The sequence below is a fragment of the Boleophthalmus pectinirostris genome, unplaced genomic scaffold, assembly GCF_026225935.1.
Source record: "Boleophthalmus pectinirostris isolate CB_2022bp ecotype Guang Dong unplaced genomic scaffold, ASM2622593v1 HiC_scaffold_21, whole genome shotgun sequence".
Lineage (NCBI taxonomy): Eukaryota > Metazoa > Chordata > Actinopteri > Gobiiformes > Gobiidae > Boleophthalmus > Boleophthalmus pectinirostris.
The window spans coordinates 4,220,951-4,238,576 of NW_026571175.1; the positions used below are offsets into that span (position 1 = coordinate 4,220,951).

At 41.4% G+C, this 17,626-nt stretch overlaps 1 protein-coding gene across 1 annotated transcript in view; it reads right to left on the minus strand.

Annotated features, from left to right (window-relative positions):
- LOC110157791 (ephrin type-A receptor 7-like) overlaps positions 1–17,626 on the minus strand; it is a 358,749-nt gene that overhangs the window by 93,470 nt on the left and 247,653 nt on the right. The window contains exons 7-8 of the mRNA XM_055157155.1: positions 8,476–8,758; positions 335–443 (exon numbers count right to left, since the gene is read on the minus strand). Of these exons, the coding sequence (XP_055013130.1) occupies positions 335–443; positions 8,476–8,758 (392 nt within the window). The remainder of the gene's footprint in view (positions 1–334; positions 444–8,475; positions 8,759–17,626) is intronic.

Consider the following 17,626-nt stretch of genomic DNA (forward strand, 5'->3'; position numbering starts at 1 on the left):
AGTGAGGGGGTGAGAGAGAGACTAAGAGGTAGGAGTGAGAGAGAGTGTGTGAGAGAGAGAGATGAAGTGAGAGGGGGTGAAAGAAAGGAGATAGAGAAAGTGAGAAAGTGGAGAGGAGTAAAGAGGAAAGGGAGAGAAGAAAGAAAGAGAGAGAGAAGAGAGGGAGATAGACAGAGAGAGAGAGAGAGACAGAGTGGGTGGACAGAGAGAAAAGAGAGAGAAGAGAGGGAGAGACACTTTGTAATGTGTAATGTTTAGTGAAATGAAGTATTTTTTTAAAGTCGTCCAGTACTTATTGTATATTTCGTGTATGAAAAGTGTCATGTGTCTTTACCTCCTCCAGATGAGCAGACCCACTCCCATGGACAGCAGCATGATGAGAGCCGCCACAGAGATCACCACGATGATCAGCACCGGGTTCTGCTCGCTCGACGCCAACGCCACTGAAACAAACACACACGGTCACGATTAAAACCGCGAGCAGGGATGAAGGAACATCAGCGCCACTAGAAAACCAAACAAATACATATACGACTGTAATGTTTGATACGAAAGGCCGATCCGGAGCGAGACTGTTGAAGGTAACGCCCCTTCTCTCGAGTAAGCACTTAGCAGCGCTGTCAATCAAACCTGCTGCTAACACTAGCGGGAACAACCTCAGGGAAAGGCACTAGAGCAGTTGTCTCCAAATGTTTTTCTCCAGTGAGCTACATTAACAAAACAAAAAGGACTCAGAAAGCTAACATTTTCAGCAGTCGCAAAGAAACGGAGTAAATATAAGAGCCAGAGATGGGGAACAGCTTGATGCTTATAAAACAAAACCAAGTTAGACCTCAAAATGACACATTTACAATTAATACAATTTTACTTATTGTGCACAATACACAGAATTCAAAACTCCTTGGTGAGCTACTTGAAAGGGGTGGAGAGCTACTGGTTGGACACTCCTGCACTAGAGCATAGAAAGCCAACCAAAGTCCGATGGGATTAGAACCTGATGGGCTTGGTCGGACTCAGACAAATATTTAGAACTTATGTTTAGGCTCAGCCCAAACTCAGACAGATCAGCACAATAAAATTAAAAACAGTTTAAGGCCGCCGCACACTGCAAGATTTTTTGGTCTTAAACTATTTTAAATGTGCGACAAAAAGCGCACACCACAGACACGAAGAGAATCTTATGAGACTTCAAATCTCTGATCTCAAAGACTGCAGTGGGATATGTTTGCAGACAATAGGATATAAAGTTGTGAGCGCGATCGTGTCATCTACAGTAAATCCACTCGCTTTGAGACTCTTAAGTGTTCAAAAGATCAGAGCTCTGCACTTCTAGTTTAGATACAAGTCAAAACTGTGTTATTATTATTTGTGAAATGTGGTGCAAAACTTCAGATACATGATTTTTAAAACATAAAACATTGTCCACAGAGAGTCACTGTCACTAATCTGCAGCTTCAGCTCGATCCGTGCGCTGTGTGGATGTAAACTACTCGCCTTATTACTTTTACACAACACCTCAAACGGGATTAACAGTGTTGTTTTGTGGATTGGATGTTATTATTTGCGGAGAAACATTTCTATGGATAATGTGGATGAAATGCTATGCTTCAAATTTACCACTTTACGAGAGGTGAAGAATAAAGTCTTATTATTTACGTTATATCCTGAATTTGTATTTTGTGTTTCTAGCTGTGTCCCAGTTCCTCCATTAGAGGTCACACAAACAATACACTATGTGTGGCATTAGTAGGCCTATAAAAATAGAGTGATTTTAATTGTGTCGGTTCGGTCGGACACGGACACCAGTATCTTAATGTCTATCGGGCTCGGTTAGGATTCGATCACTGCTCTGTCAGACGAGCGCCGGGCTCAGACTGAAAAAATCTGCTTGATCCACACTCTAAAAGACACCTGATTTGTCTGTTATTAAAGTTCATATCTTCATTTACTGACAAAATAGCAAAATAAAAACACCAGGACTAGGCCTGTAACGATAACTTTTAACGAGCTCGATAACTTTTCCAGCCACGATAAATTCTATTTGCAGCTTGTTTGTTTTCTTCGCTCTCTCTCTCTCTCTCTCTCTCTCGCTCTCTCTCTCTCTCTCTCTCTCTCTCTCTCTCTCGCTCTCTCTCTCTCTCTCGCTCTCTCTCTCTCTCTCTCTCTCGCTCTCTCTCTCTCTCTCTCGCTCTCTCTCGCTCTCTCTCTCTCTCTCTCTCGCTCTCTCTCGCTCTCTCTCGCTCTCTCTCGCTCTCTCTCGTTCTCTCTCGCTCTCTCTCGCTCTCTCTCGCTCTCTCTCTCTCTCGCTCTCTCTCTCTCTCTCTCGCTCGCTCTCTCGCTCTCTCTCTCGCTCTCTCTCGCTCTCTCTCTCGCTCTCTCTCGCTCTCTCTCGCTCTCTCTCTCTCTCTCTCTCTCTCTCTCTCTCTCTCTCTCGCTCTCTCTCTCTCTCTCTCTCTCTCTCTCTCTCTCTCTCTCTCTCTCTCTCTCTCTCGCTCTCTCTCTCGCTCTCTCTCTCTCGCTCTCTCTCGCTCTCTCTCTCTCTCTCTCTCTCTCTCTCTCTCTCTCTCTCTCTCTCTCGCTCTCTCTCGCTCTCTCTCGCTCTCTCTCTCTCTCTCTCTCTCTCTCTCTCTCTCTCTCTCTCGCTCTCTCGCTCTCTCTCTCTCTCTCTCTCTCTCTCTCTCTCTCTCGTTCTCTCTCTCTCTCTCTCGCTCTCAAAGAGACTGAATGTTAGAAGCTTCTGTCGCTCTCTTCGCTTCTCTCATTGAACAAGTGTAATGACACTTGAACCATCGTGCGCTGTGTTTATCAAAAAAGCGGATGCGCATGTAGTCTGAGTGCTTTCTGCACTCCGCTGTCTGTGCGGTGCGCTAGCAACACAAGCTAGCCCCGCTGAGTGACAAAACAGTTCATCGCCGAGTGCAAAAAAAAAAACAAGTCACGATGCCAAATCAACACTGGTGAGCAGGACACGTCTCAACAACCACGTGCGTTAAATGCAGCGAGCGCGAAAACAACAAGAAGAAATGTCCCAAACCCCAACAGCCGATAAACCCAAACCTGAGCGACAGAACTAGCCTAGCACCCAGGAGAACCTGAAATCCCAAAACCCCACAAGAAACCGACACGACACCAGACAGAACAGAGGCTCCCTCATAGAGAAACAGGATCCTGTGTTGCAGGTTCATACGAACATTTAAATGACCAAAATGCCGAGCAGCAGCCACAGAGAGAGACACAATATTCCAATGTAAGTCAGTGACTAAAACAAATTTTAAGGACAGTTTTGTTACAGAGACTTAATAATCCATTTGATTTACTGCTTTGGTTGGATTTGGTTCAACAGTGGTTTATTCAAGTACATTTTTGTGAACAAGTCCTCGCTGTGAGCCAGACACATTAGACTAGTCCTATGTTAAGTCTGTTTTATTTAGGCCTGTTGTTTTTGTTTGTCTTACACTTCCTGTGTTAAATGTTGTTAAATTTAGAAAGTCAAGTTTATTGATCATTGAGAGGATGTATTTGCATTTTTATTCCATAGTCATTATATTAGTTGAAATTTGTCTCAAAATGTCAATATTATCATTTATCGCAATAAATTCTTGGTCAATTAATCGTCCAGCAAAATTTGTTATTGTTCCAGGCCTAACCAGGACATGCATTCTGATTGTGAGTGTGCGTGCTTCTCCACAGATCTGACCTGTAACTTGGACAGGTGGCGTCGCGTGATTGTCTCCATGGAGATAGATGCGTTTAAAACTACAGTTCTGAACCAGTGCACAGAAGAACACACATTTTGACTGGACAAGATATGATTTTATTTTGCAGTAGGCGATGGAGCGGCCCTCCCTCTCCTCGCGGCCCCCCGCTGGCCTGTATGAGCCGCTCTGTGGGAGGAGTGAAGAACAGCAGGGGGCGCTCTTCTGCACTAAAATGACACGTGTAAAGTGTGTGGGAGTCAAGTGTGAACAGGAAGCACATTCTTATGAAGGCGACAGAGACACAGGCTTCCTTTGTGCTACTCTAATTCAATCAGATTATGTTAGAGCTGGACTGCAGAGAAGACTGACATGGTTTAGTCTTGGTTTAGATCTGATTTAGTCCCGATATAGTCCAAATTTAGGCTTGGTTTAGTTTTGGGTTATGTCATATTTAATCCTGGCGTAGTTCTAGACATGTCTTGGTTTAGATCCTGAGTCCTGTTCTGCTTGAGTTCTGATAATGTTTAACTTGGGTCATTATGTGTTGGTTTAATCCTGGTTTAGTTCTTGACAAGTCTTGGTTTAGATCCTAAACCCTGATTAAGTTCTGCTTGAGTTCAGATATAGTCCAAGTTGGGTCTTTTATTATGTGTTTAGTTCTGGTTTAGTTCTGGTTTACTTCTAAAAAAGTCTTGAAGTTACAAGTGCTCTAAAAAAATGAGTGCACTTGCTGATTAATGGGACATGTCTTCATGTCCCTAGCTTCAGAGCTCAAGGCTGGGCTTATACGCCTACAAGGATCCACCTGTTCATGGACCCTCATAGGCAGGTGAACGCAGCAAAAACCACTGCATTCGGCATAGACTTGAACTCACTCGTATGATGAGCTCAAGGCTGGGCTTATACGCCTACAGGAATCCAGGTGAATGCACAGACTTGAACTGCTCAAGACTCAAACTCAAATCTGTCTAGCCCCACAAACTCTACGCCCTTTATTTTCACTGAAAATCAAAACACAAGTCCAAGCTCTGCCAAAACGACCTCAGGAAAAAAGAACAAGTGTCCAGCACAGTGTCCAGACTTAAAGCCCATGGAGCTGGTTTGGGATGAACTGAACAGAAGAGTGAAGCAACCTACAAATGCCACACATTTATGGAACTTCTACAACAGACTTGGGAAGAACTTTCTAAACAATATTTGATTTCTGTTGTAAAAAGAACGAGCCACGAGTGTGTCCAGCTGTTCTATCTGCCAAAGGTGAACACTTTCATCAATCAAAAGTTTTGAATATGTTTTAGTCAACAGTAAACAGGAAAAAAAATGGAAAAAGGGAGATGTTCTAAAACTTTTGACCAAAGGAAAAAGGTTGGAGACCCCTGATGTACAACAAAAAGAGGGTAAAGGAGAAGGAAACTAACTCCATTTTGCTGAATAAGTCTGCTTTAAGGCTATTTAAAATGTGGTTATTAAAAAGTCTTAGCAGTACATTTAGACTGAAAGGAAAATTACATCGGATCCTTTTTAATCTCCTTCAGCAGAACTGTTTCCCTGATATAACTCCTCTAGAAATGTGTCATAATACTTGTTAACGTTGATGAATAGTTTAAAGCCAATTAAACACTGATTTGTTTCTTATATTACACACATTAGATTTACAGACAGTGTCATTTGTTCCAAACGCTGCATCTGTCACATACATTACTGTGCTTATATTCCATCTGTGACGGGCACCAACGCAATTAGAGGAGATTATGTGGAATTAACAGTTTCACTAATACATTCTAAACTTCTTTTTCTCCATGGATAAAAGTAGGTGACGCCACTACATAATAGGTGAGGTCTGTGGAGGGGCAAGCCAACTCTCTGTAAGAAAGCATGTATCAGAATATTTTTGAGCACTGGAATAAATACAAGATATCTACTGTTTCTATTTTAGGACAAACTAAAGGCTGCCACACACTACAGGATTTTAAACGATTTTTAAATGTGCAACAAAAAGCACACACCACAGACACGAGGAGAATTGTGTAAGATTCTAAATCTCCGATCACGAAGACTGCATTGAGTGTGATCGCGTCACCTGTTTCTCATCTACAGTAAAACCACTCACTTTGAGATTCTTAAGTGTTCAAAGATCAGAGCTCTGCACTTGTACACTAGTTTAAATACAAGTCAAAACTGTGTTATTATTATTTGTGAAATGTGGTGTAAAACTTCAGGTACATGATTTTTATGCACAGGATGCTGAAGGTAAAGTTCACAGGAAGTAGAGTCACCTTCACTAATCTGCAGCTTCACCGCGATCCACGTGCTGTGTGGATGTAAACAGACACGCGTGAGGAACTACTCTCACCTTTTTACTTTCAAAGAACGCCTCAAACTGGATTAACAGTGTGGTTTTGTGGACTTGGTGTCATTATTTGCAGAGGCCAAATTCTATAGACAATATGGATGAGATTTAAATGTACAACTTTACAAGACGTGAGTAATAATTATTTTCGCTATTTCCTGAGTTTGTATCTTACGCCTCTGTGTCCATCACTGTTTGGTGGATCTGATCTGACAGAGCAGCTCAGAGTCACACTGACACCGCATGCACGCATACACACACACACACACACACGAGGAGTTCAACGGCTTCAGAAGCGCACATGAATATACAAAGTCGAGTCATCAAGTCAAATCATCGAGTCATCGAGTCAAATTGCAGCCAAAATCTGGTAAATTCTCCTTAAGTCAATTTGCAGCTTTGTGTTCAAAATCAGCCAAACATTAGTGTGTGCTGCCTCCAATGGCCTTGACAAGTTCAAGTACTACGTGACATCACATAAGACTGCCCTGTTTACAGAGGCAGAGTTTGAAGTGTGGATACCTGTTAGACCAATCACACTGTTGTTTGTTTCTCTGGACCCCGCCCCTACTTCCCCCTCACTCTCCCCTTTACACCTCCAGACCCCGCCCCTACTTCCCCCTCACTCTTCCCTTTACACCTCCAGACCCCGCCCCTACTTCCCCCTCACTCTCCCCATTACACCTCCAGACCCCGCCCTACTTCCCCCTCACTCTTCCCTTTACACCTCCAGACCCCGCCCCTACTTCCCCCTCACTCTCCCCTTTACACCTCCAGACCCCGCCCCTACTTCCCCCTCACTCTCCCCCTTTACACCTCCAGACCCCGCCCCTACTTCCCCCTCACTCTCCCCTTTACACCTCCAGACCCCGCCCCTACTCCATCCTCACTGTTACGGCCCTAAACCTCCAGTTCTGACTTGTTTTGTGTTTTCATTTCTTTTGCGGAGCTGTCCTGATTCCTGTCCTGATTCCTGCTGTGGGAGCCCTGGTGTGTGATTGGTGGGGCTTGTCTACGCCCACCTCACCTGCAGCCACCGCCTCCTGTTTAAGGAGACTGGCATCACCTGTTCGGGGCTGCTGCCATTTTGTGTTTGTGTGTGTCTCTTTAGTGTCAGTCACTTGTTTTTTTTTCTAGTATGTGTCTGACTTTGTTTGTTTTAATGAGACACTTGTTTAGTTTTTTTTGTTTTGTGCCTTTTTTATTTTCTCACTCGATTCAGTTTGTGGCTTTATGTGGTTTTACTTTGGGGCACTAATTATTTAGTTTTGTTGTGTGTCCCTCAGTTTAATCACTCGTTTTTGTATAGACCTGCGTGACCTGTTTTTGACACAAAACTCATTGTATGTTAATGCTGTAGTTTTGTTTCTTAGTTTGGGTTATTTGGCTGTATTCTTGAGTTATCCTTTTACATTCTTGTTAATTACCTAATTACTTAATTTATTCCACTCTCCACCTTGGATTTTTTTTTGTTACTTCCCTGACACCACCGAGCTGGGTCGTAACATTCACTCTCCCTTTTAGTCCCTCAGGCCCCACCCCTTGTCCTACCTCACTCTCTCCTTTAGTCCCCCAGACCCTGCCCCTCCTCACTCTCCCCTTTAGTCCTCCAGACACTGTCCTTCCTCACTCTCCCCTTTAGTCCTCCAAACGCTATCCCTCCTCCCTCACTCTCTCCTTTAGTCCCCTACCCCTTGTCACTCTCCCCTTTAGTCCCCCTGACCCTGCCCCCTCTTCCTTCACTCTCCCCTTTTGTCCTCCAGACCCTGCCCCTCCTTACTCTCCCCTTTAGTCCTCCAGACGCCATCCCTCCTCCTCCCTAACTCTCCCCTTTAGTCCTCCAGGTTCTGCTCAGTTTAGCAGCTTTATTACCTCCGCCAAGGAGGTTATGTTTTTGCCGGCGTTTGTCTGTTTGTTTGTTTGATGAAATTTTCAGGATTTGTTGGAAATGTGAAAAGGAAGAACTGATTTCATTTTGGGGCTGATCCGGAAGAAATCCTAATTCTGGATCACTTTGAAATTTTAGTTAACATTGTGGTAAATGGGGCCAAAAATTTAGTTTCTCAATATCTCGGTTAATTATTGACCAAACCCCATGAAATTTGACTCAGGGATGGACAATGGGATCCTCTTTCATATTCTGATCCAGAAGACTGATTGTATCGCAATTTATATAAAAAATGGGGGTAGTCCTTGGCGGAGGTCTGCGCTCTCTGAGTGTTTTTCTAGTTTGAAATATAGTTGTGGGCGGAGTTTAGCCCAACTTTAAAATGTGAAGTGGTATAACAATTGTAAAATTTACACAAAATAACAAATGGAGAATAAAAAAAATACACAGTTTAAATCTAATGTTTAAATAAAGTCTATGGAACTTTAGTGATTTTGACCCTAACTATTGTCTGATTGGAGTTTCTTTTCTGTACTCACATTCCCCGAGCGTCTGCAGTTCCAGGGGGGCGCTGTAGGCTCCGTAGTCGATGGGAGGAGCCGAGGAGGTGGAGGCAGAAGACGACGCCGAGGAGGAAGAAGAGGATGCAGAGGACGCGGAGGATGCGGAGGAGGAGGAGGAGAGCGGGGCCAGGCCAGAAGGGGGCGCCGCGCTGGAGAAGGGTCTGATCAGAAACACGTAGGTGGTCCCGGGTTTGAGGTTGTTGACGCTGATTCGGGTGGCGGCGGTTTTCACGGTGGAGTAGCTCTGGTCCTTCTGCTCCTGGAGAAAGAGAGAAAGAGGAGAAGACATTTAGAGAGGAGAACATGGGCTGGGTTCGTGCGGCATCACAATATTGTAAAATCCCCAGCAGGTTCATCGTGCTGAGTGTGCCCTAGATGTGTTGCCATGGTGACACAAAGCATATGTTAGTAAAGCCTGTCAAAAAAGTTAAGTTCGAAAACTAAATGAACTCTTGTGAGCTTTTTCATGAGCCAAAAATAAGGAGTCGTGCAAAGACAAAAGACAGTAACGGTGTTTGTTCTGTTTGTGATTCAGTTCATAAACATATTTTATTTTCAAATCCAACCTCTCGCCTCCTTTTGTTGCGACAATAACAGAAATATCGTAATATCATATCGTCAAAAGTCTCTTAATAATATCGTGGGCCATCACAATATATCGAATTACAAATTTCTCTGCTTAAATTGACAGTTACGGTGCAGCAATAGCTAAAAAAACAGAAGGAACTACATAGACCATGATCCTTTGCTCCGTTACAGTGCATACATGTAGAAATAACAGTTCTAAGCACTTTTAAGTCTTGTCAAGGCATTTTAAGAGGAAAAAGTAGCATATCCACAAAATATCACAATAAATATCATACCATGAGATGTATATGTGAAAGTATTTTGTGTATTTATTCATACTGTAAATAATATACTGCAAAGTCTGTCAAATGGTTTAACTGTGTAAGTAGGGCTGGGTATCATTATGAAGTTGCTGATACAATACATACCTCGATACACAGGCCACGATACGATACATATCTCGATACAGTGAGCTTTCGATTAAATATGATATATTTCAAATTGATTCAATACAGTTCAATAAAAATAAAGACTAAATCATGTCTGTGATACTAAAAGTCTTTGTTAAACCAATTTTTGTGCAAAGTTCATATGAAACACAAACATTTTATTCATCAAAACAGTGAAAATGTGAAATGTGTCGCATAAAAAAGTTTCCTTCCTCTAAACAAGCAACAAAACTGTAGCTCTGTAACAAAATAATTTAGTAAAATATACCAAAAAGTACTCTTGGTGATATATCGATACAGCAGCCCACAATATCGATACTGTATCATCACATTAAGCGATATGATATATCGATATTTCAATATTTTTGCACACCCCTATGTGTAAGTGTTGCAGTGAGATCCTGATCAGCACTAAACAGGAAATCCAAAACTCTTCTATGTCATTTCAAACAAACTCCATGATGACTAGAGTTTGGTGGGATGGAAGTCTGGTGAAAATCAAGTAAATAATGATCATTGGCTCATGATACAAAGGCAGAGCACTGTATCTGCCAAATAAGGGTCAATTTTCAGCTCAATATTTTTCACCTACAAATATTTCTTCATTATAGCAACTAGTTGTCAAATTTTGGCAGCCCTGCCTATTATAATTTTGTCTGGACAAAAATTAAGCTTTGAAGTCATTTTTGCTCAGTTTCACACTCTGGCAAGTTAAGGTCTTTTGTGTTTGTAGGGCAGATTAGTCTGTCTACCTCCAGAGAGACCTCCAGTCTCTCTCTCTAAAACCTTCAAATCAGGCAAGAAATCTAGGGCTAATAATGGACTCAGACTTGAACTTTAACAGCCACATCAAATCAATAACATCTGCAGACTTTTACCATCTAAAAAACAGAGCAAAAATCAAAGGTTTACTGTCTAAATCAGACTTGGAGAAACTTATCCATGCGTTTGTCTCCAGTAGGTTAGATACTGTAATGTTCTGCTCACTGGTCTCTCCAAACGAGCTGTGAGACTCTGCAGAACATCCAGAACATCCAGAACATCCAGAACATTGCAGCTCGAGTCCTTACTCGAACTAGGAAGTACGAGCACATAAGTCCTGTGCTCAGGTCTCTGCACTGGCTCCTGTGCCTCAGAGAATAGACTTTAAAGCAGCTCTGCTTGTGTACAAGTGTCTCCATGGCCGAGCACCAAAGTCCATCTGTGACATGTTAGTGTCATATGAACCATCTCACACTCTGAGGAGCTCAGGGACCGGCCTCCTGCTGGTGCCCAGAGTCACGACTAAACAAGGGGAGTCAGAGTTTCAGGTTCATGCAGCTAAAACCTGGAACAGTCTGAACATGTGAGACAGACTCTTCTGTGACGCTGTTTAAATCCAGACTCTCAAAACATTTCTGTTTAACTGTGCAAATAACTGAAAGGTTTTCATTCCGCACTCTTCTCTCCAATTTATGTCTCTCTTTTTAAAAATTTTAATCTTCATGATTATTTATGCTTTGATTTGTTTTTATTATGATTTTAATGTATTTCTTATTCTGTAAAGCACTTTGAATTACTTTGTGTACGAATTGTGCTATACAAATAAACTTGCCTTGCCTTGCCTACATCTCCAAAACTCAAAATGCTCTGTTCTACCTTGTGACGTCATGTAGTGGTAGTTTTCAAGTTACCTACAATACGTTTTACCTTTTGTTGCATAAATTCCAGTGTCGAAATCATCCAAATGACTAGTAAAAGTGTGTGGAGTTTAAAAACACAGTGGAGCACTTCCTGTATTACCACGTGACATCACAAGGTGGAACAGATTTTTTTCAGTTTGAGAGAAGGTTTAAATCTGTAGGGTTTGTGAGTTAAACATGTGTGAATGAATGAACCAAAACACAACTCCAGGTCTGTTTGCGATGACGAAACCACATTATGACATATTTGAAAATGCTTTAAACACATTTTCAAAAACCTGTGATCAGTAGAGCTTCAGACAGAGCAGTGCCTACAGTTAGTCTCACACATAACATCAGCTGCAAGGTATCGCTGGCTTGACCTAGTTTGATTGACAGGACATTATCACACTAAATGAACACGTGGCAGATAGTAAATAGCGTATAAAATGTGAGTGTTTATGTGGGCGGGCCAGAACAAAGCAGCAGGAGTTTCTGATAAAAGGTGTGAGTGACTGTGAGTGAGTGTGAGTGACTGTGAGTGACTGTGAGTGGGCAGGAGGGTCTGTGCGGCGGACCCCATATGGAGCCTATACTAACATGTTTATGTGCATATGAATGAATGCATATGTGAATGTGGTGACAGAGAAACGTGTCATTTACAATATGGTGTTTGTTTCCATTGCATCAAACCGGGCTGCAGGAGGAACGACGATCGAAGCAAAATCACATTCTGGACATTATCAAACCACTAGTGAAGAGAAGTTGGGCTCTTCTGGACGGTTTGTTGCGTAAACGGTCTGGGTCTCACTTGAACCCTTCCAGACCAAAGAGCAATTTTTGTACATTTGTCATTGCCTGGATTTGTTTTCTTAATTTTGCTTTTAACTCCCCCTTTTACCCCCTAATGAAGTGTTACACATCCTTTTTTTCAGTACAACCTGGTGTTTCACAATCTGCTGCTGTAGTTGTGTCATACGGCTGAAAAGGGGCTGTCACACGTTGATGATGAATGAAAAAAATTGGCAAATACGCTGGCGTACGTCAGATAAGTTATATGTAAGTTTTGTATAAGTTTTGAGCAAGCTGAAACACACTGGCATATGTCGACATAGGGCAAGGTCATCAAAACGTTTTAGCATGCTAAAAATGTATCGCCGTATGCCAGTGTGTGTTTATACGTCCTGCATCCGTGGGCCATAAGTTGTAGGTAAGTTAATAGGTCGTTGACACATGTTCACACATGTTAATTGTAAGTTACTCATAAGTCCAAATACGTTGAGATAATAATGTCTAGTGTGCCCATAACTTATGAGTAACGTGCTCTGAACCGATGTGTAACTTCAATAACATCAAACTTACCTCCAAAACATACTGATGTCTGCAGATGTATTCAACATGTTCCGACGACCACAGAACTTACTGAACATGTTTCTAACTTATAGCTACTATATAATGGAGTATTGGCAGTGTGTAGGGAAATTGGTTTAATATAAAAAAAAGGGGGAGGAACCAGTCAGTACTCCTCCAGACGTCATGGTGAGCACACCCCATGGTACCACCCGCTCCACATATCATGGAGGATTCGGCTGAGACGAGAATACATACAAGCTGTCCTCCAACATCGGCATCATCTCATCAGTTTGTCACTGTACCAGCTGCGTGCCAATAAGATTAATGTCGCTACTGTCATGTCTAGAGCAGCTATGAATCGTGGAGCAGCAGCCTTTTTATAGGCGACGACACGTGAGCGTCGCTGATATGCTGCTGTGCGCTCTGCATAGGTGAGATTGTTGTTGGGTATAAGTTGTGAACGCTGGCAACACTCTAAGCATTAGATGGTTCCATAGTGTATATCACATTTGTATTTGGACATTTTGACTGAAATAAACCTTTCAAATAAAAATAGCAAGGGATGCGCAATTATGCAAACCAAAATGTGTAATTTTAGCCTGATTCATCAGCTGGTTTCACTTAGTAGAAACTGTCTGACCTCGTAGCATTAGAATTTGTTCGCTCGACAGTAGGTGGGCACTTTTTTCATTTAACCAATCGCTGCTATTTGGTCGTGATGTATGTAATGCACCACTAATGGGGATAACTGGTATATTAAGCTTTTCCCAAATCCCATAGGAAGAAGGACAATAACGTCTTTCCCCTTGATGCAATTCACCAAACATTCTCTTTGTTCCGGCTTTAAATCCTCGATCTCGAGAATCGTTGACAACACAAAATGTCTGGCTCTTCACTAATTGGCCGGTGCCTGAACTCACACTTCAGGGGTTTTTGCAAACTATCTAGTGTATTTTGATTCCTGACCTAGTTGCTGGAGAGAAATGACATTGAGCAGAGGCACTAGGTGGCGCCAGCCTAGCTAATGTAACTTGCCATATAATTGAGAAATAACTGCACTTAGAGCGGCTTTTTCAATTGTTACAAACACAGACGTTAGAGCATCGACTATTTTGACTCACACTCTTTGGGAAAGTTTGGCCCAATCAAAAGAAAACGAAGTTTCCATTGAACACTCCGTATGTCATCACGCAGCATGTGACGTAGGATAAAGTTGGAAATATGCTTGGAATGGCACAACTCTCAGCTTTTCAAGGGGAAAAAAGAGTAAGTTTCTATCTTTTATGGTTAGAAAGTTATGCGCGGTTATAAAACATATTCCCCAGCATTGTTTACGATACCGCTGGTCTGGAAGGTTAAAAGAATCGACTCATTCTTTCAAATTGTTATGCATTTTTACACTGATGAACCCTTAAACCAAGACAAAAATCAGCACAGGGCAACCAGTCAGCAATTTGTGCACAAGAAAACCCATATTTTCCACCTTAATAAGTTAGATTTTCATAATTCCAAAGGGTAAACACACTTCTACTTTCAGTTTGAATCATTTTATTCTTGGTCTTGTCTTTCTGTGATCACTTAATAGTTAAATTTGTTCTCACGTTGGCTTCTGTCATAAATAAATATAAAAAGAGGCCGACTTTTGAACAGCTCTTTGACACGAACAGATCCAAAAGCTTCAGATCCCACAAAGAAGCCAAAAGTCCCATTACTACAAATCACAAAAGCTGAAATTCTTGAAGTACCATCATTTCCTCCACAAACAAAATCTCCAGTCTTACTCTGCATAAAAACTGCTAACCCTCTAGTTTAGATCTGTGCAAATGTTCTGAAATGTGACGCTTGTATTTGTTTGTCACTTCAGATTTCACTCTTTTTGTCAGTTCTTCTGGATGTGTTTAAAATGTGAACTTTGAACAGAATCCTATTATTAAAACATAAATTGCAAATCTACTTACTAACTTCTTAGAATGTTCCACAATATATAATTCATCTTCTCCATCTAGAATGCATTTAAGTATGAGTGTTTGCTCAAAAATAGCAAAACATACATTGATACTGAGAGCAGGTTTGCCTCACCACAGATCTGACCTGTAACTCAGCCTGGTGGTGTTTTTATCTCTATGGAACAGATATGGAACAGTTTACCATCATATCGTGGGTATGTTCTTTTCCAGATGATGCTATCTCCATGGAAACAAGCAGGTGTCGGTCCATATCGCTCTATTTTCTGATCTCTGTTATAATGTTGTTTTGTCATCACAAACAAACCTGGAGCTGTGTTTTGTTTCATTCACATGTTTAACAAACTCTGTTCAACTTTGTGATGTCATGTGGTAATACAAGAACAGTGATGCCACAAACGCGCTACTTAATAACGTCTTACTGTAGTCCCACTACTTTTTTCAGTAAAGAGTCGTCTAATGCAGTGCTATTTCCAAACCAGTAGTCAGGTTTAGGTTACTTATCTAATACACTGTGCCTTACTATTTTTGTGTTTCAGGGCGACATACGTTGTTTATTTATTTTTATTTTTTGGCGACGTGGGTTATGTGACCCCAAAGATCATATAAATTGTTTCTGGTGACACGTTTCCTATGATGTTACGTCATCTCCGCTCCACCACGAGTCAGATGTAAACAATGGAGGGAGAGAGGTACGCCTTTTGTAGCTGGAAATACAAACATTATTTTCATTTTATTTCAGCTAAAGATGGCAACATAAAGGTTGGTTGTTCACTCTGTGCTGGAGACAAAGTGTTGTCTGCCTTCAAGAATACAACATCGAACCTCAAGAAAGAGATCTAGAGACACAGCACGGCTCAACCACGTTAACAGAGCAGGTCCCACCCGGTGCAAAGAAAACAGTAATGTAAAGTAACTTGTAATCTAACTTAGTTACTTCTAAAAGCAAGTAGTCAGTAACTTAACTAAGTTACTTTTTAAAGAAGTAATCAATAGTCAGTAGTCAGATTACTATTTCAAAGTACCTATGGCAACACTGTACAAGAAGTGCTCCACTGTATTTTTAAACTCTATACACCTTCACTAGAATCATTTCCATGGAATTTATAGTCTCTTCATAGCGGTGTAACGGTACATGTATGTGATGAACTGTTTCGGTACAGGACGTTCGGTTCGGTGCAGGGCTGTACACGAGTGAGTTTGTTCAATTTGTGTGTGTTTCCCTTCCACCAGTACATGTGCAGCCACACAGAAGACTCAGCTCTTTAATATTCAACAGGGAACTTGTCTGTGATTGGGGTCACAATTTTTCCCACAGTGCTTTATAGTTAGAGCAGCTGTCTTGACAACAATTGCCCCCCGCCTTGACTACGTCCCTCCGAACCACGTGAATCCTCACAAAACTACTGTCATCGCGCCCCGGTCCTCACTTTCACCGTGACATACCCGCGACCTCTGTTTCTAGCCATAGGGTCTTTTCAGCTGCTGGGGACGTAACTGCAGCAGATCTGCACTTACTGCAGACAGTGTGGACAAGTTGTTTTTTGTTCTGGCCAAAAATCTGAAGATTGAGTAAAAGTTCAGGCTGGAACTGTTAGCGCTGCGATTTACTTTTTGAAAAGTTTTGTTTACTGTTTACAAGGAATTCATTTTTTATAATATTTCATACATGTGTTGCTTATTTGAAAATATTTTATTTCACTTATTAGTATTACTAAGCAGCACTTTGCATTTATTTAATTTTCCTGTTTGTATAATGTTAAAACAAATTGTTGGTTTAATAAAACACACAAATAAACAACAGACAAATGGTTCTGCATTTTGTTCCCATAATGTACCGAAAATGAACCGAACCTCAGAACCAAGGCACATACTACAGAATCCAGATTTTTGTGTACCGTTACATCCCTAGTCTCTACTGAACTAAAGGTAAAACTACCACTTCATGACATGAAAACTACCACTTCATGACATCACAAGGTGGAACAGAGTATTTGGAGCTTTGGAGATGTAGACAAAGTAATAAAGCAGGATTACTCGAACATGTGTGAATGAAACAAAACACAACTCCAGGTGTGTTATGATGAGATAACAACATTCTAACATAGCTTAGAGAGTCAATTTAGCGTTTCGGTTTTAGTCAGTAAATAGAACACAGTGTAGGTTTTCTCCATTTGCTTTTGTTGGATGAAAACAGCTACAAAAATGAAACTAAATGTAAGTGGTATATTGGCACATATTGTAAAAGACTGGCACTCCAAACTCCAAGGCACACTTTACAAAACCAATTAGATTCCAAATGACACCAGTCTCTCTTCTTTTCTTCTTTTTTCACATCTTTCCTTCAGCCTCACAGCCTCCCCAGCGCAGTGTTTAAATAAAAATGATTGTACGACTTTATTAAATATGACGGAGAGAAGGAGGAGAGAGGGAGGAGAGGTGTGAAATACAGAGTGTGTGACCGATGGGACCAGGCGGAGGAGAATGTGATATGAAGTATGACAAATAGACAAGTATACTCATATTATGGTCTATAATCTGAACCGCAGGGGGCGCTGTGTTCAGGGGAGAACAAAGAGTGTTATGTGGGAACTGAGAAACAACTTTATCACTGATTTGATTCGGACTGAAGGAGTTACATAAGGCTGAACACAGCAGCTCAGAGCTTACATTGTGTAACATTTCTGGTGGAGGATCTGACATTTGCTTATCTACATGAAGTTGGTGCTGTGGTGTTGATTGGAATGTTCCACAGTATGGCATTAAGATTGTCTTTCAATTACAAATGTTTTACTGCTCAACAACATGTATAGAAACACCTGTTCTTGAGCGCAGTCGCCTCTCCACAGATGTGCTCTGTAACTTGTTAGCTTGTTTGTCCCATTTGTCTCCATGGCGATAGATGCCATAATAGCCACGTTTACATGTTTTATTAATTCTAAATGAATTGTTCTGAAGTTGTTCTGAAGTTGTTCCATGTAAACTCGAAGGAGTTTACATGGAAATAATCATTCCAAATTGAGGTTTACATGGAAAACATCTGAAATCGCTTTTATTTAATTCCACTCAAAGTCTGGGGGTCAGGAACATATTTATGGACCTGTCACACATTGACAATTTAGTCAGCGTATGC